The sequence below is a fragment of the Macaca nemestrina genome, chromosome 12 (genome assembly GCF_043159975.1).
Source record: "Macaca nemestrina isolate mMacNem1 chromosome 12, mMacNem.hap1, whole genome shotgun sequence".
NCBI lineage: Eukaryota > Metazoa > Chordata > Mammalia > Primates > Cercopithecidae > Macaca > Macaca nemestrina.
The window spans coordinates 83,853,941-83,877,382 of record NC_092136.1 but is presented as its reverse complement, the minus strand read 5'-3'; the positions used below and the strand labels follow the sequence as shown (position 1 = coordinate 83,877,382).

The 23,442-nt window shown below is 37.5% G+C and overlaps 1 protein-coding gene across 25 annotated transcripts in view; it reads left to right on the top strand.

Annotated features, from left to right (window-relative positions):
* LOC105468849 (discs large MAGUK scaffold protein 2) overlaps positions 1-23,442 on the top strand; it is a 2,241,192-nt gene that overhangs the window by 1,137,395 nt on the left and 1,080,355 nt on the right. For 19 of the 25 annotated variants that reach the window (XM_024788717.2, XM_011719263.2, XM_011719258.3 and 16 more), the window contains one exon: positions 9,135-9,296. In XM_024788717.2, the coding sequence (XP_024644485.1) occupies positions 9,135-9,296 (162 nt within the window). Of the gene's footprint in view, positions 1-8,952; positions 9,019-9,134; positions 9,297-23,442 lie in introns of those variants that run through there. The other 6 variants (XM_024788726.2, XM_024788713.2, XM_071075914.1 and 3 more) reach the window with 2 other exon arrangements.

Genomic DNA, 23,442 nt, shown 5'->3' with positions numbered 1-23,442 from the left:
ATATCCTGCTCTAAACTCTGGAAAAATCCCTCTTTCAAAGGTTCTTTGGGCAAACCATATTGCTGAATATGGGTCATTTTTTAAAAGGGTGATTATTTTGAAGATAGATCCGGCTGCAAAGTACTTACTTATTCAACAAACATTTATCAAGTACCTACTATGTGGCAGGCACTAAAGGTCAGCAGTAAACCAAATAGGCGGGGCCTTTGACCCCATGGGGAGGGGGGCGGGGACGGTTAATTCAATGGAGGAGACAAACATCCAGCAAATCATCACAGAAATAAATGTAAAATAAAAACATGCCAAGCTTTACGAAGAATAAGGGCAGGGTGCCCTGAAAGCCTATGAAGTAGGGAGCAGTGTGCAGTGTGCAGAGGTGGGGAGAGAACTTCCTAATCTAGGAAGTCGGGAGGTCACCTTGAGGAAGTGAAGGTGAAAATTATGTACAGTCTCTCTTGCCTTTCCTCCTCCCATTTTTCTCCTATCTGAAACTACCTACCTCCACCCCCAGATTTGCAACCTATATGTAGCCATTCTGAAAGAATGGATTGGAATAACATAAAGAATGGACAGGAGAAATAAAACTGTGCTCCAGTCAAGATATCATTCAGAGAATTCATTTCAAATTAAAGAAATGGATATAAATACTGATCTGATCATTGCACTGAACATTCTTTTATCTTCTCTTATTTTCTTTTTTTACCCATGTTTTCCCTCCAGAGAGGAAGGCAGTGAGTAGGAGTGAGGACACAGTAGGTGTATAAAAGTGATAAGACAAAGGAAATAGGCTAAGGCATCATGGAGGAAGGAAGAAGCTGGAAAAAAGGATCTGCTGGCTACAGACTGCAGAAATCTTATTAAAGGAAATCCATAAAAGTAAATATCAAAGTGTTTAAACAAATCAGTGTCCTCAAAATAGGAAGGTGGCTGACAGGGCCTATATGGGAATACTCAATTACGGAACTTAAATTTCTACAGCCTTGAGATGAAATGAAAACCCTTTGTTTTCACGTGGTTTATTTTTGAGCTCGTTTTCTTTGTCCCTTTGGTTTTCTATCTTTTCTGAGATTCACTCACCTCTTCGTTAGGGATCCCTTTGAAATTCTTGCTATTATTATTGCTATTATTATTATTATTATTATTACTGACTTCATGCTTCTAGAATATGTGCTTCCTTTCAGCCAAAGCATGTTTTTTAAGTTAAGAGGCTTTCTTCCAGAAACAGCACTCATTAAGTCAATATAGGCCTATTGGACACACACTGTGTAGCATTCTAGCCTGACCACTCTGCAGGATACAAAGATACATGTCAGGGTTCTTACTTTCAAGGAACTTGGATTACAGAGGGACAGATAAAACTTGATGCAGAGAACATGGTTTGTCAGTGTAGTTAACAGAGGCAGTGAAACTAACAAGTTTTAACGTCAGACTTTGTGTAAGGAACTGTAATTATTACTTAATTTTATACCTGCTTCATAATGCTACTATCAGCCTTAAGTGGGATAATTTCTGTGACATTCTTAGCAAAGCGTTCATGGATAGTATTCACTATTAGGTGTGATAATATGCCATCTATTCATGTGCACACAAACATGTTCTGGCTCTCCAGCTTTTGATTTGTTTCCTGCCCCCTGCCCCCTGCCCCCCCACCCCCTCTCTCTCATCAGTACAGTGCCAATTCCTGCTACAAGGGGGAAGTAGAGCACTTTTTTTGCAGCAACAGAGATAAACTCAGATTTTTATTTATGAGACCTTGAAAGATTTCCAATTTCTGGATCAGTTATCATGCACTGTGCCAGCAAAATGCCATCTTCCAAATTGCACCAGAGAACCTCCAGTGACAGATCAGGCACGTGTAGGATTCTGTGTTTAAATTCTGGGAAACTCAGTATGGTTTGTTCTGACTCACACAACCATCAGCAGAATGTACTGAGCAGAGCCTGGTCAGACTTCCTTAGCCTTTTTCTATCTGTGTAGGGGGGACTGTGGTAGAAAAAGAGTATGAGTATGATGGCATGCAAGCTCAGCTGGGAGGGCTTTCTGATTATGCAGATCACGTTATTGCTCAGATAATTACAGTTTAATGCAGTTAAACTTACACTTAAAGGTCTCTTTCTATGTGTCATTTGTCGGGTAGACATTGGAGATTCAGAGATGAACATGACTCTACCTCTGCTCTTGAGGCATTTGTGGGCTAGTAGGGGAGATAGGCACATGGACAGGTCATTACAGTATAAAGTTCTTACTCTTTGACAAAATCCTGTGCAGAACACTATGGGAACATAAAGGAGGAGACATAGATTTCCAACCTTTGAAGTCAGAGAATGCTTCTGAGGAGGCAACACTAAATCTGATAATCAAGAACCTAAAAAAGTTTGCTTGATGAAGGAATCTGGAGTTGGGGACAGGGTCAAGCTTCAGAAGGGGGACGAGGATAGAATTCCAGAAGTGAGAGGCAAAATGAACTAACATAGGGAGACATAAGTAGTATACCAGGCATCCCTGTCTTGAGCACTTATCCTGCCTCTACTCCCCTTACAGCTGAAACAGGAAATATAATCTGTTTATAAAGTTTCTTTTATTATTATTATTATACTTTAAGTTCTAGGGTACATGTGCACAACATGCAGGTTTGTTACAATGTATACATGTGCCATGCTGGTGTGCTGCACTCATTAACTCGTCATTTACATTAGGTATGTCTCCTAATGCTATCGCTCCCCCATCCCCCTACCCCACGACAGGCCCCAGTGTGTGGTGTTCCCCACCCTGTGTCCAAGTTTTCTCATTGTTCAATTCCCACCTATGAGTAAGAACATGCGGTGTTTGGTTTTCTGTCCTTGCGACAGTTTGCTCAGAATGATGGTTTCCAGCTGCATCCACGTCCCTACAAAGGACATAAACTCATCCTTTTTTCATGGCTACATAGTATTCCATGGTGTGTATGTACCACATTTTCTTAATCCAGTCTATCATTGATGGACATTTGGGTTGGTTCCAAGTCTTTGCTATTGTGAATAGTGCCTCAATAAACATACGTGTGCATGTGTCTTTACAGCAGCATGATTTATAATCCTTCGGGTATATACCCAGTAATGGGATGGCTGGGTCAAATGGTATTTCTAGTTCTAGATCCTTGAGGAGTCGCCACACTGTTTTCCACAATGATTGAACTAGTTTACAGTCCCACCAACAGTGTAAAAGTGTTCCTATTTCTCCACATCCTCTCCAGCACCTGTTGTTTCCTGACTTTATTATGATCACCATTCTAACTGGTGTATGATGGTATCTCATTGTGGTTTTGATTTGCATTTCTCTGATGGCCAGTGATGATGAGCATTTCTTCATGTGTCTGTTGGTTGCATAAATGTCTTCTTTTGAGAAGTGTCTGTTCATATCCTTTGCCCACTTTTTGATGAGTTATTTGATTTTTCCTTGTAAATTTGTTTAAGTTCTTCGTAGATTCTGGATATTAGCCCTTTGTCAGATGAGTAGATTGCAAAATTTTTCTCCCATTCTCTAGGGTTGCCTGTTCACTCTGATGGTAGTTTCTTTTGCTGTGCTGAAGCTCTTTAGTTTAATTAGATCCCATTTGTCAGTTTTGGCTTTTGTTGTCACTGCTTTTGGTGTTTTAGTCATGAAGTCCTTGCCCATGCCTATGTCCTGAATGGTATTGTCTAGGTTTTCTTCTAGGGATTTTATGGTTTTAGGTCTAACATTTAAGTCTTTAATCCATCTTGAATTAATTTTTGTATAAGGTGTAAGGAAGGAATCCAGTTTCAGCTTTCTACATATGGCTAGCCAATTTTCCCAGCACCATTTATTAAATAGGAAATCCTTTCCCCATTTCTTTTCTTGTCAGCTTTGTCAAAGATCAGATGGTTGTAGATGTGTGGTGTTATTTTTGAGGGCTCTGTTCTGTTCCATTGGTCTATATCTCTGTTTTGGTACCAGTGCCATGCTGTTTTGGTTACTGTAGCCTTGTAGTATAGTTTGAAGTCAGGTAGCATGATGCCTCCAGCTTTGTTCTTTTTGCTTAGGATTGTCTTGGCAATGTGGGCTCTTTTTTGGTTCCAAGTGAACTTTAACCCACCTTCCATGATCATGGATAGGAAGAATCAATATTGTGAAAATGGCCATACTGCGCAAGGTAATTTATAGATTCAATGCCATCCCCATCAAGCTACCAATGACTTTCTTCACAGAATGGCAAAGTTTATTTTACTGAAGTCCCCTTCAACAGACCAAGCTGAGGAGAGAAAAAGAAGAAAGCACAGATTGCAATATAGAGGCCTTCTGCCCATGGCCCTCATTTTGTAGGCACTACAGAAATCCTCAAAGGTGCCCAGAATGGCATTAGTACCTACCAGACAAGCCTTGGGATGAGAAGTGACTCAGAATTACGCAGAATGTTAGGGTTTATTCTTATGTCAGGGTGTAAGAATATTTCCTAAAAGTTTTATTACCTGAAGATAAAGTTGGCCTCTAAAGACGTTTGAGTCCTAACTGACTTAGAAGATTAAGTGCTCTTTCTCTAGAGTGAAATTAACACGTATTTAAAACCTAGTTTGCGACTTACCAGGTATGTAAGCTTGGAAAAAATACCGAATTATCTGAGTCTAAGATAAAGAGAATCACAATTATCTCTAATATGGTGATGATGGATATAAAACATTTAATATGGCTCCAGGCACATTAACTGTAGCTGGTATTATTATTGATTGTAATATTACATTAGTGTTAGGATTAGCATTAATGTTGGTGTTAATATTAATCCTAGTATCATAGATCAGTACTTTTGTTCAGCCGAAGGAAATAAAGATTTGAATACAAGCAGAGAAATTTTGCTATATCATATCAGGGTGATTCCTTTGGAAGCTTGAGTTTCAGTTAAAGATGGGACTTTCTCATCATTTCTTGTCATTTCTTGCTTAGTCATAGGCTGAAGACTCAAAGAAAAATAAAATGGGGCAATGTCTGGTTGGCACTGGGCAGAGTATTATTTAGGTCTAGGTTCTCTTGGATGACTCCCTGTTGTCTACAGCGGACACCAATCTGCCTTCCAGCTTCCTCCTGCCACACTGTGCCTTACATCCCAAGCTTCATCCAAGTCTTATATCAGCTCATAGAAGCAGATCTAAGATGGGATTTCATGTGTGCAGGATTTATGGAGGACAGTTCCAAGGAAAAAAAAAATAGGGAGTAAAGGAAGCACAAAGGAACTCTGCAGAAATGTAAGTCCAAGTGCAGTCTAAATTTAAGCTAATCTCACTGGATAATTTGTAGTGTAATTCACACCACAGGATTTGTCTCACCATGAGGTATGCGATTTGGGGTTCAAATATGACTGCTGTGGGCATCAAAGAGAGGAGGCTTCAATCACCCAAGGGTAATGTTCCTGAGAAGTATGCAGATATGAGCCTTCAACGGGTAAAAAAGATTTCCATGGATTTGGATGGGGACACAATAGCATCTGCGACAATCCACTTTAAGACCTCACTGTTCCCTCAGACATCATCCCCTCTTATCACATGTCTCCCCTACACATGTTGTGCCTTTGGTTGGAATATCTTTTACCTCTTTATGGTATTCCAGATCCTGTTTCAAACTGGGAAGGTACAGACAGCCAGCCACAAATGCTTACCCATTTCTGCTCCCCCAGAACTAAGTTCATCACGACGTATGGTAGCGTTTCTGTGCATAAGTATAGCTTAGTAATTTATGGTCTTCTTGAGGTCAAGAGTTGCTCTTTTCAGTTCATGTTCTCAGTATATACTGAAATGAATGATGAGGAGAAAGATATATGGTACTTAATAGTCTGATGTCCTTTTAGATTGTGTCAAGCAAATGATGTGATTGTCCTTTATACTTGAACCTGAGATCACAGCATTTTATAATGAAAAAGATTTTATCCAGTAGACAAAATAGTATTGTGGCTTAAGCAACTGATACCTATTTCATCCATTTGTGTAACAGTCCCTCATAACTGTATTCAACAAACACTTATTGAGCATAGGTGTTGTGTATTTGACTAAAGACTGGAGATGTGAGAATAAACAATACCAGTGTGGTCCCAGTCCTTACAAGATTTCACAGTTCAATGGAAAAACACAGAAAATACACAATCATATAGCACGATAAGAGTTGTAATTGGAGACTATAGGGAGTTATGGGAACATGCACACAAAGAAGAAGGTCTGGAGATCCATTGCACAACAAAGTGAATATAAGTAACATTACTGAACCATACACTTAAAAATGGTTAAAATGGTCAAAATTTTATGTGTATTTTACCACAAATTTTAAAAGAAGCTTAAAAATGAGAAGCAACGGTTTGTTTATATTTCTTTTATAACTATTGGAGTGAGAATGTTGAGGAAAAAGGTAATTCAGAGCCGGGTGCGGTGGCTCACACCTATAATCCTTGAACTTTGGGAGGCTGAGGTGGACGGATCACTTGCTGTCAGGAGTTCGAGACCAGCCTGGCCAAGATGGTGAAACCCCGGCTCTACTAAAATTTAAAAAAAGTAGCCAGGCATGGTGGTGCCCATCTGTAGTCCCAGCTACTTGGGAGGCTGAGGCAGGAGAATTTCTTGAACCTGGAGGCAGAGGTTGCAATGAGCTGAGATCACGCCATTGTACTCCAGCCTGGGGTGACAAGAGCTGGAGTCCATCTCACAAAAAAAAAAAAAAAAAAAAAAAAAGTAATTCAGAAGTAATGGGGGTTCAGCCTATATAGTAGTGTTATGGCAGGGTAAGAAAGCTTGTATTCTGTCCTGTGGGCAGTGTGAGCCATTGGAAGATTTCAAGAAGGACTTTATCAGCATGTGATTCAGAAAGTCCCCTGGATCAGTGTAGAGAATGCATGGGAAAGGGGCAACCCACAGAGATGCTAGCCAATTCAGAGGTTGTTTATATAGCCCAGCTGAGAGCTTATTCAATCCTGAACGTGGACAATGTTGGTGGGGGTGTGGGAAGAATAAGGAGAAAGTAGACTCAACTATTATTTAGGATATAAATCGGGCAGACTCAGTAACTTATTAAATTGACAGATAGCAGCAGGCAAAAAACAGGATGGAGTCTGATTGACTCCTACTTTTCTGGCTCAGATGACAACATAGATGATAGTGCCTTTATGAGAGAATCGAAAATGGGGAGCAGACGGGGGAGTCAATGGGTTGAAAGCCAGAGAAACTAAAATGGGCATATGTGTGACATTATTCCACTCACAATGAGCATAACTGATCAAAAGTGAATGCTCAATTTGATCCATGTTTCTGAGGCAGATTACACTGCCAAATTATTCATAGGGTTAGTTAAACAAAAGCATGGTATTTGCACTTCACAGAAATGTTCTAACCTCATTGTGTCATGCATTCTCAGTGATTTTTTTCTACAAAGCTGCCAATTAGGTTTTCAGACGTGGACTTCATCTTATGGGGGGTACAGGAGAGTGATGATAATTGAAAGAGGATTCAGATTGCAATGATCTGGATAGGGTCTTGGCGCTGATGCCCATCAGTTAAGGTGACTCTTGACAAGTACCTTAACTTCTTGGAGTGTTAGTTTTCTAATGGGTGAAACGGCCAAGAATGATTGCAATGGAACAAGTATGTGAGAGTCCTTTGAAAACTGCAATTATGACACTGTTACTTTTGTTGAGACAAATGTTACTTGGGACATTGAAGAAAGCCCACCCTGCCCCAGAAAGTATAAGTATTGATAATCTGCTTCTGAGGAAGAGTGAACAACAGATTGAATTATCATCCCTGGAATGTTTCTTGTTACTTTTATATTATGAGTCAGTCTGAGAGCTGATGTCCAAGAAATTTTATATATATATATATATATGATTTATATATATATAAAATATATGTATCATATATATATGATATATATATATATGATAAAATTAACCATTAATGACAAAAACAATGGGACACTGGGAAGAGGTTAGACATCACAATTAGCCTGTGATGGTGTTATGACAATGTTTAGAACCCTGCTCCCAATATCCCTGTGTTAGGCACAAACAACATAGGCAAAGTACAGCAAACTAACACTTCATTATCTGAATTAGGGGTCAGATGTAGAGAGTTCTCTTTCATCTTTCCCAGGTAGGACAACAGCCTTAGAATGATGGAACTCTAAAGGAACAGATCCAAGGGAAAAGGGGTACAAATTAGTAAGAGACAAAGAAATAGGATGGAGACTCAGGCTAAGGCTGAAAATGGAGGTAGACCCCAAGAAGAGGGCTGAGCTCTCTCAAAGCGTTCCTTATCCTGAACCTTGTTTTTCTCTCTGCCGACTTCCTTATATCTGCTTGGAAGACTCAGACAATGATCTTTACTGTTACAGTCATGTATAAGCAAGAAGGTTAAGAAAAGAGTAAAACAGAATAAGAGAGAAAGAAGTATTTACCTCTGTCCCCTCAGGGAGCCATCGGAATATAGGCAGATGCCTTGCCTTGATTTTTAAAATTCTTTAAAAGCTAGCTCTGCTTCTAAAAATTGTGGTCTTTTGTCCCAGAATCTGACTAACCCAGATCAATACTCCTTCTCCTAGGGAGTGAAGTAAAGAAAGATAAGATTGTCTTCTCTTTGAGTCTAACACAAACAATGTGGGTGACAAAATTTTTTCCTCATTTCCAAAGGAACTTAAATCACTCACAAATTCTGAAAGAAAATTAAGTTTTCTCAATGGGATATATCGGAATTCTATTTTCTTCTTGCCTAGCACTTTTTTTTTCTTCTCCATCCATGACCTAGAATTTTTAACACATAGTTAGCTACTCTGGTCAAGAGGGTTACTTCCTCACTTACGTAAGTAAAGTAAATGTTCTGTCTCATTTGTTATCACCTTTCTGTAACTCACAAACAAAGAGAGTATATTGTTGGAGAGAAACAAGTCCTGGGCATTGGTCAATATTCGTGGTTAACTCAGTTTTGCTTGCATTTGATCTGGTCTATGGTGACCGCCAGAAGAGTCTACAGCAAAGCCCATTTGGTGAAGTCAAAAGTAGGTGCACACTGTGTCCTATTGATGAAATTAGAATATGAAGTTCAGTCTATTTCCGTCACGAACACTGATATATACATATTTTTCCTTTCTTTTCTTCTTTTCTTTTCTCCTAGAAGTATCGATATCAAGATGAGGACGCTCCACACGATCATTCCTTACCTCGACTAACCCATGAAGTAAGAGGCCCAGAACTCGTGCATGTATCAGAAAAGAACCTCTCTCAAATAGAAAATGTCCATGGATACGTCTTGCAGTCTCATATTTCTCCTCTGAAGGTCAGTTATATTGCCCTTCCGACTTTATAGTTGGTGGCGGTGGTTGGTCTTAATTGCTAATGGAGATGTTTGCTGGCCCGATTAAATGAGGCTCTTTTAAAAAGTGATAGAGGACACGGGTTGCCAAAGGGTCTTTCTTGTGCATTGGAGGCTCACCTTGTATTTTTGGGACGTATTTTTATTGCAATTGTTTGAATATCTGGAAAAATCATTTTAGTTGCTGAGAATGGTAAAGAAAGCGCCAAGATTGAAACATTGAAAGGAAAAATAAGCTAACCACATATTTTTAAAACCCAAGTACATCAAGGTTTTGCTCAAACGCTCTCTGTTCGTCAGTATTCGTGGTCCAACAAAGGGAGCAAATATAACATGATCACATCTAACGATTGCCTTACTGTCTAAACTATAAAGGAAAATGTGTGAGTTGTCTAATCAATGCCTCTATTGTATCCTAGAGAAAATTGTTTATTAGACTTATTTCAATTTGGTGTCATACTTTTACCAATACTTTCTACTTTTTAAAATTTAATTTTAAACAATTGCTTGATAAATTATATCTTGAGAAGAAGGTATAATTAAATGAGAAAAAAAATACTTTTCTATGCCCCTTGGCTGCAAATTAGCAAATTACTCTGCTTTTTTTTTATTTTTTATTTTTATTTTTATTTTTATTTTTGGCTGAACTGGCACTACCAGATTTTGTGTTTTGTACAAAAAACTTTTAAATGTTTATCAAAGTTTAAAAAGAAAAATCAAAATTCGGCTGAAATAAAAGGGAATTCAAATGGAAAAAAATAAAAACACCTACCAACTAATTCCTTAGTAATTACTGCTAAACAAAAATTTCTTTCATCACCTAGAACATTCATTTTGCCAGCACTTCTACATAGCTGTGTTACAATAAAAAGTATAGACATAAAAGTGTCTTCCATGTTTTCTGGATCTTATTATACCTGCCAAAACATCCAAGAGAGGTTAACTTATGCTTAACCTTATGTTTCAAATTTTGAAACATTTCAAACATATTTGTATGCTAAATTGTATTATCAAATAAATTAGCTATAGCTACTACCAATGCATAAAAATATTGGATCGTCAAATTCCAGTAAATATTACATAGTAAGTAAAAATATATTAATATTAATATTCTGCTTCTGGGATTCATTGTGTAAATCTCCAGAATTTCTTTGCAAGTGTTTGGATGACTGGTGAAAAGGAGTATGTTTAACCTGGAGAAGAAAAGATTAAGAATTGGGGGACACGGGACTTAACCTTTTTTACCTCAAGAGCTGTCATCTGAAAAGCATGACATCAATGTCATGCAGAAGGCAGAAGTAGGTCCACTGTTCATAAGTGACAGTAATGTATATTATATGTGGGATTATTTTAACACCACAGCTCCTGATATTTATAGCTACTCAAAAAAATTGTAGACTACTTCATGAGACAGAAGTTCCCTATCCCTAGAAATCTTTCAGCAATGGATAATGGCTTGTCAGAGGTTTTGTAGAAAAGACTCCTTCCATAGAAGGATAAACAAAATTGCCTCTAAGGTCCTGTTTAGGAATCAGAATTCTGTGTTCAGTATAGAATCATTCTGATTACTAGAGTTAGACAGTACTCTTTAATTTTTTCAAACAGTTGCTGATCCCTACTCTGTGTACCAATCACTGTAAATTGAGAAAGGGCAGGGCTGAGAGACTGAACTGCATCGAGGGTACTTACATTTGTTTTATTCTTTCAAACTGGTTGAAAAGCTCCCTATAAGAACCTCCATAGGTCAGGCACAGTGGTCCGCACCTGTAGTCTCAGCATTTTGGGAAGCCGAGGTGGGAGGACCGCTGATCCCAGGACTTCAAGACCAGCCTGGGTAACAAGGCAAGACCTTGTCTCTGCAAAAATTTTAACAAATTAGCCAAGCGAGGTGGCGTGCAAGTGTAGTTGCAGGTGTGCAGGAGTCTGAGGTGAGAGGATCCTTTGAGCCCAGGAAGTTGAGGCTGGAGTAAGCCATGATCACACACACCGCACTACAGCCTGGGCAACAAAGTGAGACCCTGTCCATGCCACAACACCCAACACACACATACACAAATTTCGCCATCTTTCTCCCTTCCCAACTTTTCCTCCTTAATCAACTCTAGAGCATACCTCCCAAAGGATTTTAGGCTAGGTACGTAGGATAATCAAGGCTAGCATTTTATATCCTTCTACTAGAATCGATAATGTGGTGATTATTAGTATTATATTTAAGTCAACTAACAATGATAGATGAAATATTTAAAGTAAGTGCATCTTTTGTCTTATCAGTAGGATTATGCCTGAAAGTAGTGAAATTCCTTCTGTTACTTCTGGGATTCAAAAATGGAATAGGGAGAGTCCAAATTTTATAATAGGTGCTATTGTAATTATGAGGGATGCTAGTCTGGTTACAGTAAAAAAAAAAAAAAAAATGAACAGAACAATGAAAGCATTATGGGAGCTTTGTTTTGTATATTAAGTCTTCAGCATATACATGATAATATAATTATCTGAACATCTGCAGTTTTGGTGATTGTACCATCATTTATTATGCTACTCGCTGTCTCATTTGGAAAATGTATATCAGAGTTGATGGGACAGTGTGCTTTTTCTAAATCTCAGATCTCATATAAACAAAGGAAGTTTTCCTGTTTTTCCTTTATCCTTTGCCTTCCAGGAATCTCAGTCTCAGAATTAACTGTATTCAACTTCAATGGGTTTCTGTTAGCCTAGATTTTCTGTTATATTTATGTCACTTCTAACTAATTTCCTAGCCTTTTATTGAGGGCACCTCATGTCAGTTTTAAGAACAGCCACCTATGAATAGCAAGACCCTGGGATGAAACACTGCGGTCCTAATAGATTTTTCTCCTTTTTGGAACCACCAGTTCTGTGGTATGGCCCCAAGGTATTGTGAAGAGGAGGGAAAGGGAAGCTCGCCAAGAATTTCTACACTCAGGCTGTGAGGTAGCTATTTTGGGACCAGGATTTTTTCATCATGACCTTCTCGAGGTGTTGTTTATACTAAACAAGATGTGTTTGAGTATTTATTTATTTATTTATTTATTTTTAAACTTGTATTTTAGGTACAGCGGTACATGCGCAGGTTTGTTATATAGGTAAACTGCATGTCACAGAGGTTTGGTGTGCGGATTATTTCATCACCAGGTAATAAGCACAGTATCAAATAGGTAGTTTTTCAATCCTCACCCTCCTCCCACCCACCGTTTTCAAGTAGGTCTCAGTGTCTGTTGTTCCCTTCTTTGTGTCCATATATACTCAATGTTTAGGTCCCACTTGTAAGTGAGAATACGTAGCATTTGGTTTTCTGCTCCTGTGTTAGTATGCTTAGGATAATGGCCTTCAGCTCCATCTATGTTGCTGCAAAGAACATGATCTCATTCTTTTTCTTTTACTTTCTTTTTCTTCTTTTTTTTTTTTTTTTTTGGAAATGGAGTCTCACTCTGTCGCCTAGGCTGGAGTGCAATGGCACAATCTTGGCTCACTGCAACCTCCACCTCCCGGGTTCGAGCGATTCTCTGCCTCAGCCTCCTGAGTAGCTGGGACTACAGATCTCCTGACCTCATGATCCGCCAGCCTCGGCCTCCCAAAGTTTTTATGGCTGTGCAGTATTTTGCGGTGTATACGTTTCACATTTTCTTTATCCCAGCTACTGTTACTAGGCATTTAGGTTGATTCCTTGCCTTTGCTATTGTGAATAGTGCTGCAACAAACATACCTTTGTGTGTGTCTTAACGGAGGAGCAATTTATATTCCTTTGAGTATATACCCAATAATGAGATTGCTTGGTCGAATGACAATTCTGTTTTCAGTTCTTTGAGAAATTGTCAAACTGCTTTCCGCAATACCTGGAATAATTACATTCCTAGCAGCACTGTATAAGCATTCCCTTTTCTCTGCAACCTCACCAGCATCTGTTATTTTTTGACTTTTTATAAAAGCCATTCTAACTGATATAAGATGGTATCTCTTTGTGGTTTTAATTTCCATTACTCGAATGATTAGTGATGTTGAACATTTTTTCATATGCTTGTTGGCTGCATATATATCTTTTCTGAAAAGTGTCTGCTCGTGTCCTTTTCCCACTTTTTTATAGGATTATTTTTTGGCTTGTTAATGGATTCTGAATATTAGACCTTTATTGGATGCATACTTTGCAAAAATTTTCTCCCATTCTGTGGGTTGTCTGTTTACTCTGTTGATAGTTTCTTTTGTTGTGCAGAAGCTCTTAAGTGTAATTAGATCCCATTTGTCAAATTTTGTTTTTGTCACAATTGTTTTTGACATCTTCATCATGAAATCTTCACCAGGTTCTTTCCAGAATAATATTTTCTAGGTTATCTTCCCGGATGTTTATAGTTTTAGGTTTTGTATTTAAGTCTTTAATCCATCTTGAGTTGATTTTTTGTATGTGATATAAGGAAGGGGTTCAGTTTCCATCTTCTGTATATGGCTAGCCAGTTGTCCCAGCACCATCTATTGACTAGGGAGTCCTTTTCCCATTGCCTGTTTTTGCCCACTTTATTGAAGATCAGATAGTTGGCAATGTGCAGCACTATTGCTGGGCTCTTTATTCTGTTCAATTGGTCTATGTGTCTGTTTTTCTACCAGTATTATGCTATTTTTGTTACTGTAGCCTTGTAGTATAGTTTGAAGTCCAATAATGTGATACTTACAGCTTTGATCTTTTTGCTTAATATTGCCTTGGCTCTTTGGGCTCTGTTTTGGTTCTATGTGAATTTTAATAGTTGTTTTCTAATTCTGTGAAGAATGTCATTGGTATTTGATAGGAATAGCACTGACTGTGTAAATTGCTTTGGGGAGCATGGTCACTTTAACAATGTTGATTCTTCCTATCCATGAGCATAGAATGTTTTTCAATTTGTTTGAATCATCTCTGATTTCCTTGAGCAACTTTTTCGCCATCCTCATTGTAGAGATCTTTTACCTCCATGGTTAGCTGTATTCATAGGTATTTTATTCTTTTTGTGGCTATTGTAAATGAGATTGGGTTCTTGATTTCACTTTCAGCTTGGATGTTGTTGGTAGATAGGAATGCTACTGATTTTTGTATACTGGTTTTATATCCTGAAACTTTGCTGAAGTTCTTTATCAGATCATGGAGCTTTTGGGTAAAGACTAAGGGGTTTTCTAGGCATAGCATCATATCATCTGCAAACAGGAATAGTTTGACCTCTTCTCTTCCTGTTCGGATGCCTTTTACCTCTTTCTCTTGCCTGATTGCTTCGGTTAGGATTTCCAGGACTTTGTTGAAAAGGAATGGTGATAGAGGGCATCCTTGTCTTGTTCTGGTTTTCAAGGAGAATGCTTCCAACTTTTGTCCATTCAGTATGATCTGGGATTTTATAGCTCAAGATATGCTTTTATGTTGTCTTAGTAAAGATACCCTGTGTATCTCTCCTTCATCACCAATAGTAATAGGAATAAATGTGTAAGATTTTTCTAGGGGGAAAAATAAGTCCATTTTAAGTTTGGCCAATTTTGTGATGTAAATATTCCCAGCATGGCTGATTTTAGGCTACCGACCTAAGTAAGGCTACTTTTTAAATATTTGGAAATAGAGGCACATGAGATTCTCATGAGCTAGTGAGTAAGCTCCAGCACAGCACTATGAATATCAGATTCAAGAACTTGCATTTTTATAGCAACAAGATACATTTACTAATCAAGTTGTTACATTATCACAGTTCAACTGTTGAAAAACCTACCATGATTAAAATCTAATGGGTTATTTTCTCATAAAGGAAGCCTGTTAGAGTCAGGGAACTGCTAAAAAGGTACAAAGTCTCCATTAGAACTGTCATATTTTCAACTTCTTTGCCTTCTTTTATCTGTCTAGTATTCTTGGGTCAAGCACTAAAAGGAAGAAAAGGAGGCAAAACACATAATCAGATGCTTGCCCCAGAATCCTACTGAGAAAACAATGTGACTCTAGTATTAATGGAGAATTTACATATGGCATGCCTAAACAGAGTGTGAAATTGCTGGATAATAGTTTAAATGTCACACTGAGTGGGCTCTGAATCATTAGATGAGTAATCTCACTGTCACAGGTTTGAGTATCATTTTCTCCATCGTCGTGTATCACTTGAAGCCCTGGTTCTAAAATTCATCTGTCTTTGGTGCATACCAGCTGCCTAAGTGATAGATGGGCTTTCTAAGCCTGTTTTCATTAGAGTGCCTTGGCCAGTGTGAAGTATGGGGTTGGAAGGAGACATGCAATTTAGTGGTCAATTCAAGGGAATTTGTTTTCTTTTCCTCAAGGTGTGGGGATGCGCTCTCTTCAGATGTTACCTAGAATCTTTCACAAAAGAAGTTGGCCTATGATAAACCACAAGAATTTTCTTTTCAGTTTAGGTCTTTTCACTTTGGGTCAGTTCAATAAATATTAATTGAGTGCCTACTGTAGCACTAAGTGATGGGGGAACAAAGAGCAGTGAAACATGATTTTCAGTATCTAGATTATTATCTTGGAGGACTTGATTCATAATTATTTGTTACTTATTATTATTCCAAAACTGAAATTTGAATTCCTCAAACTTAAAACCCTGGGGCCCCAAGCATCTACCAGAGTACCCTGTAGGAGTATTTATTAGCGAAATAGAGAGAGAAAGGGAGGGAGTTAACTGCTGTCCTCTTCTTCCTTACCTAATCATCATTTATATAAAATTTCATAAATTCTAAACTTCATATTTTATCACATATTAACATATCTGAAATCTGGATGTGTCTTAAAATCAATGGCATCTTGCAATTAAAATTGGCTGTATTTCCTAGGGAGTATTAAAAAAGAAGTGTGTCTTGCAGTCAAAACCAGCTTAGATTCTTAGGTTTAATGACTAATTACAAGGAAGATTAAAGCCTCCTTTTATAAATTGGTGTGAATTACTTTAATCAGATAAATATAATTGTGTGTACTTGAATTTTCACAGAAACTAGAATAAACAGTTCTGGGAAACTTTGCTGGAAATTAGGAGTATGTGAGGTTTGGGTAAACTTCAATACCCTGGACAACTGGGCACTTGTTGAGTATATATAAGAAGACATTTGGGAATCTGTAGGCAATGCACATTTGAGAAATTATAGAAGAGCTGAAGCATGAGGAAGCCAATAAAAAACTATAGACAAAGGATAACAATGTGTATTTTTTATACTGTTTTCTTACTAGAGTTGCCAGAGCACAATCATAGGAAAGTATGTTTTAGCCAAAAGTACAATAAAAACCCTCTTCCTATGTAAAGCCTTTTCGTTAACTCTTGGCCAACCCCAACTGGGCATAAGATCCTATGGCACAAGGATTTAGTGCATCCCACATAGTCATCCTTTAAAAATATACCTTATTCTATTGTTCTAAAAATTATTTGTTGAACTATACAGTAGTCCCCACTTATCTGTGGGGGATACATTTTAAGACCCCCCCCATGGATGCAATGAAACTGCAGATAGTGCCAAATCCTATTTATACTATGTTTTTTCCTATGTTTTCATATGTATGTCATCACATACATATGATAAAATTTAATTTATAAATTAGGCTCAGCAAGAGATTAACAATAACTGATTTTGAAGTATTTATGTTATACCCAGGTAGAAGTGTTCAACAGTCAGTTAATAAAATATAATTATAACAATATACTTTAATAAAAGTTATGTGAATGTGCTCTCCCTCTGTCTCTCAAAATATCTTGTGTGTACTGACCTGTTTTCAGGCCATAGTTGACCTCTGGTAGCTGAAACTGCAAGAAAAGTGCCACCTAAGATCAGGGAGGACTACTATATAACGTTCTTTCCTCTAGGTTTGCCATTTTTCTTGCTGTTAGTAAATGTGTAAGCTCCCATGACCTGGACTGCACCTTATTTTTGTTTTGCTTTGTTTTGTTTTTTATTTTACTCCCTTATTGGAATCTAAGATGAAACTAGACTAGCATCTCCCAAAGTATGTTGGGTGGAATTTGGTCAGCATTATTAAAATAAAGGTATGAATGAATGCTTAAACACATTTGAGGAGTTAAATCCATTAACTTGTTGAAGGATTTCTCAGAGTCTTTACTATAATAGTATGAAATATAAACATCTAAGATGGAAATATGATTAGTACAAAGTATTTCCCAAACATATTTTGTCATAGAATTATTTCTTTAGTATAAAATTATGTTTTGGTTAGGCACATATACTTTTGGAGTGTACAATAAAGAAAGTAGCAAAGAAAGGTCTCTCAAGACCTAGAAAAACTGTTTTATTTTTTGGAGCTGGAGAGGTTAAGATGGGTGTTGTCAGAGAAAAAAATTATACAGGACATCATTTTTTACTTGAAGGAAGTGTGAAGTAAGGGAGAAAAGTCAAGGTTGCCCTATTCTCTAGCAGTTGTGTAACAATATGGAAAAGTTCTGAGAACTGCCAAGTAGTTCAGTAGGATACTGACATACAATGTAAGAATTAAGGGAAGGGGCATAGAGTGGGCCCAAACATCCCATAAAGCAAGAGAGATGGGCATGAACAGGTAATGAAGGACCTTATGTAGAGACTGGACTTCACTTTGTAGGTAATGAGGGATGACTACAGAATTTTTAAAAAAGAGAGTAACATGACCTGATTTGCAAATTAGACCATTATTCATGTCATGTGGTACAGTGGAAGGAAAAATTGGAAAGGTATGACATCAGATTCAAGGGCATCAGGTAAAATGTAAAAGATAGATAAACTTTGATATAAAGCAGAGGTATTGGGGTTGAAGGGAAAGATAGATTAGAAGGTTTATTTAGAAAGAGATATAATCAGGACACTGAGACCTATTACATATAGAAGGTAGAAGAGAGAGAGAAATAGAAGATAATTTACAATTTTTAAAATTTGACCGCTGAGTAGAGGATATATCATGAAATGAAACCAAGAATGCCAGAGGAAGAGCAGATTTTAGAACGGCAGGGGAGGGAGTGGGATAATTTCTGAGTTTATGTTGGAATAATTGATTTTGAAGTATTTATGTTACACCCAGGTAGAAGTGTTCAACAGTCAATTTGAAATAAAAATCTGATCTAGAAAATGGAAACTTTCAAGTTTTCAGTGTAGTTGGAGTTGTGAAAATAGATGGGATTGCTCAGGAGAGGGGAGGAGAACACAGAGGACTGAAACACAGGTGCCAACACCACCATATATGGGCTTTGGGGAGAAAGAGGTACCTACTGAGGATAACATGAAGTAGTGAGAAATTTACCACAACATTTAGCCCTTAGTAGCTTGGAGCTTCTATTTTCATAACTAAGTTACGAACTTCTACTAAAAGGGAGTCATGTCTTTTAAATACAGAAATTTGTAGCTCCTTCACAATGCCTAAGATTGTGTTGACCAAACAGCAGATGTTTTAAAATACTTATTTGATTAATTAAAAAAAAAAAAAACAAAAAAAACCTTATGAGTTACATTTGACCCCAATAGTCATGAGGTCCTGACCACCAACTGAAAATAATGTGCTTATTTTTCCTTTCTAGACATTATGTTTTTAGTAATACCACTAATTAGAAAACTATTCTGATTCTTGATATTTTAAGCAATAATCTTCAAAAATGTAAAATCCTTTCATTTCTATCTCTTGCCACTAGATGGTGGAAGTAGCTGAGATGATCATCCTGGAAGCATCTAGTCTTGAGGAAGAAACAGACTTGTGAAGCTAAATTGAGAAGCTCTTAGTTAATAAAACCATAAGGGTTTGGCAGAGATTTGTGACTTGTGCACAATGCATTGTGTTCTAGGACTAGTCCGTGGTGAGAGGAAATGGTTGAGTGAAATATGGCCTTGACAGATGCATGCTGAATGTAGGCACAAAATCTCCTGATCGAAATTCTATGCAAATAAAGCATTTCTTTCCTCAATTATCTTTAATTGAAAAGGGTACAAACAGCATACCCACATAATTGTGGCTATTTAGGCCAGATATTGAAAAGTGGGAAGAAAGGAGTGTTAGGCATAGGACTGAACCAGTATCTCAAAATGTAAGAATTATTTCTAGAACCAAAGGCATCAAGGGTTAAGGCAAGCTTTTCCAACCTGCGGTGATGGGCCACATGTGACTCAGGACAGCTTTGAATGGACCCAACACAAATTCGTAAACTTTCTTAAAACATTATGAGATATTTTTTGCAGTTTTTTTTTTTTTAAGCTCATCAGCTATCATTAGAGTTAGTGTATTTTATGTGTGGCCCAAGACAATTCTTCTTCTTCCAATGTGGCCCAGGGAAGCCAAAAGACTGGACACCCATGGAAGGGGTTCTCTCCATGGGTTTTGAAAGATGAGTTTGTGAGGTGAAATTCAAATTTTCTACTTCTTTTATCTACACAGTATTAATAACAATAATAATAATAATGAATTTTTTCTAAGAAATATTAGGTTATTAAAATTATAATAAGTTTTAAAAATAAGTGTTTATAGAAAATTCTAGGTAAGTGTTGTTAGTGATTATTTGTAGCTGCAGATATTTCTAGAGTTAACTCAGTTACACAGAAATTTTTCTCAAAACTAAGATTTCATATTGCCAAAACTTTCTGTAATGATTAGAAATAATGTACTAACACTCACAGAGGCTGCTCACCAATATAAGGCACCTATTGTTACTGTGGTTAAAGATGATATTGTTAGTGGTACCCTAAAATGATACATAACTTCTACATCCCTCCCATATTTCTAAATAGAATGGAATTGTAATCTTTTGGTGAGCATATTTTCAATTCTTTTTTCTTAGCAAAGATAATCAGAAATTTTTCCAAACTCTGCAAAAATTAATTCTGACACACATAGTGCTGTTGAATTTTTAACTCTTTCCCAGCTAATCCATAAAAGTAATAGCATACAGTGGAAAGCAGATGGGCTTTAGAATCAGACTTACTTGTGTTTACATTGTGGCTCAGTTGCTTTCTAGCTGTGTCTGTTAGCAAATCTATTAACTTCTAACCTCTTGGAAATAATAGTATGGAATTCACATTCCATGCTGTAAGGATTACTTGAGATAATACATGGAAAGTCTGTAGTACTTGGCGCCTTGTAGTTGCTCAGTAAATGGTAATTATTTCACATAAAAAAAATAGAAAATGCCTATGCATTTAAGAACAAATCTAAATTTAAGATTAGTTAACTCTTTGAGCTCTCAGTAATGATTGGAAATTGTTATATCCTCATCATTGATGTCCTTCAGAGAATGGTTTTACACTATAGAATATTCCCATCTCAGCTAAGTAAGGGTGTGTTATTCAAATTATTATCTCTTCTGCAAAAGCGAATGTCACGTTGGTTAGCTCAAATTGTAGCAAATGAATTGGGGACATTTTGAGTGGTCCAAACAAGAATTTACTAAAGCAGAAAGCTCTCTTTTAAGGCTAGTTATGGGAGATATTGGAACATATGCACAATCTTTAAAGATAATCAGGATGTGCAAGAATCATTTAGTGGACAGAAGCTATATAACAAAGCACTTATTTAACCTTATTTAATAAGTATAAAAAAATCATCCAGAAGGCAATTTTTAAATGTCTCTATAGGTATATGCAAAGGAAACTTATATAATCTTATATAAGACAGAATGTTGTATAAGAAAACATGGTAGAGAAATTTGAATTGATTTTCTCCAACTCAGAGAGGAATTGCCAGTGTCTAGCAATCAGATTTAATCCTAATGCAGCTCCCAGGATATATTCTCCCAGTCCAGCTGACTCACCAAAGTCACTCTGAAGGCAGACGATTTGTTCCTTCTGAATTGGCAGAACATTGAGTATGTTAGAGTTTGTGGCCAATTTTGGGTCACAGGTAAGTTCATTTAAAATGCATTCAAGAGGCACTTACTGAAGTTCCTTTACATAGACCAGAACAACTCCCCACCTCCCACCGTGACCGTAATGCCCATTAAGCAATAGGGCACATACAGAAGTAATGGGACACTTACAAACGTTAGCTTGAAATTATAGTAATTGAAGGTGTTCCAGAGATTTTGTTTTCAGGACTGGTGCTCTAGAGATTTTCTAGTTTCACTTCTTCATGTTGCCTGTAAAGAAATTCTTTCTTCTCTCCCTCCCTCCCTCCCTCCCTCCCTCTCTTCCTTCCTTCCTTCCTCTCTTTTCTTTTCTTTTCTTTTCTTTTCTTTTCTTTTCTTTTCTTTTCTTTCTTTCTTTCTTTCTTTCTTTCTTTCTTTCTTTCTTTCTTTCTTTCTTTCTTTCTTTCTTTCTTTCCTTCCTTCCTTCCTTCCTTCCTTCCTTCCTTCCTTCCTTCCTTCCTTCCTTCCTTCTTTCCTTCCTTCCTTCTTTCTCTCTTTCTCTCTTTCTTTTTTTCTCTCTTTTCTTTCTTTCTTTCTTTCTTTTCTTTCAACAGAGTCTCGCTCTGTCACCCAGGCTGGAGTGCAGTGGCGTGATCTCTGCTCACTGCAGTCTCTGCCTCCTGGGTTCCAGTGATTCGCCTGCTTCAGCTTCCCAAGTAGCTGGGATTACAGGTGTGTGCCACCACACCCAACTAATTTTTGTATTTTTAGTAGACACGGGGTTTCACCATGTTGGCCAGGCTGGTCTTGAACTCCTGACCTCAGGTGATCTGCCCGCCTTGGCCTCCCAAAGTGCTGGGATTGCAGGCTTGAGCCACCATGCCTGGCCCAAAGAAATTTAACTTAAAAAGTTGTTTCTGATGGTAGTTTATTTTCTCAGTGGACTACAAGACATATTACCTGCTTTTAATTATAAACAAGCAATATAAAACTATTTGAAATATCATTTCAAAAAGTAGGTTTTATTTCTCTTATGAACAATTAAAGCAGAGCTGCCAACACTCATTCAACATATTTATATGAATTAGAAAATAGAGCCCCTTCTCAGACAAGATGATACCTTGTTTTAATTTAGATAATGTGCTGCACAGATCCAGGCAAGAGGCTTTTAAGTTCAGCAGTAAATTCCTTAAATAATCAGATAACCCAGTATCCAATAGCAAGCCTCATAGAATCACTGGACTTACATCTCAGCAGAGGAACTAGGAATAACATATTCTAACCACTTAATTTTACAAATAAAGAAACTAAGAATCACAGCTATTATGCGACTTTCCCAAAGCAGCCACCTAGCTAACACTATAGCTGAGACAGGAATCTGGGTCTTGGATTCCTAGACCTGAGTTTATATCTCTGTTTCCCAAGAAAAGTAAACAACAGGTGTTCTTGACTCAGCAGGTCACAGACGTTCACTTATTTCAATTTCTAGGGGATGTTATTGAAAATTGTTATCACTGAGTTATTATTTGTTTGTGCCATCTCTCAGCTTTAGGAAAGGGCCAAATCTAGGTTGTTGACACTAGACCAACCTCTCTCTTCATCCCAAATCTCTCCAACTAAACTGTGTGCATCAGATTGATTCAGTAAAAGTAAGCCTCATCATTATTTAACTCTTATGTCTATTTGTGTACTTGTGCAAATTCTGATGAGATAGTGTTGTAAAAACAAAATGTAAATGATTCATATATCAAAGACTAATCTACATCGTAGCAATGCTATTATTTCTGCTATTATTTCTCTATGGGATGGTTTCCCAGAGCTGCAGGGCAGTGTGTGGGATAAGAGCTAGGCATGGCATCAGAAATATGCCATTTGAGAATTCACTGAATGCTCCTAAACCTAATTTCCACATTTATATACTGATGATAATGGAAGCACATTGTGGGCAGTAATTAAGATTAAGGAGGTTATTTGTTGGCTTGAATTTTACTATCTGTGCTTAAAGGACCCCTTCTTCCACAGTCGAGTTACTGTGTGGCTACCTCCACCTCGACTTCTGTTTTTCTAGTCTCCATTTTCCATTCCATCCTCTTTTTCTCATTCCCACTTTTTAGAACGGTCAATGGAAAACTAAGAGAAACATATGATAAAGAAAAAGGAGCTGGGTGGTGAGGGTCAGGTGGTGAGTGGGGGCACAGGGAGGAATGTCAACATACAGTCAGTTTAAGGAGTTGTCAGTGTGTGGGACTTCCAAAAACCAATGTAATTTTAGGCTACATTAATGGAATTACATGCCAAGAACAAAGAGATGACAATTCTACACTGTGCTAGAATGTATCGTTAGGATC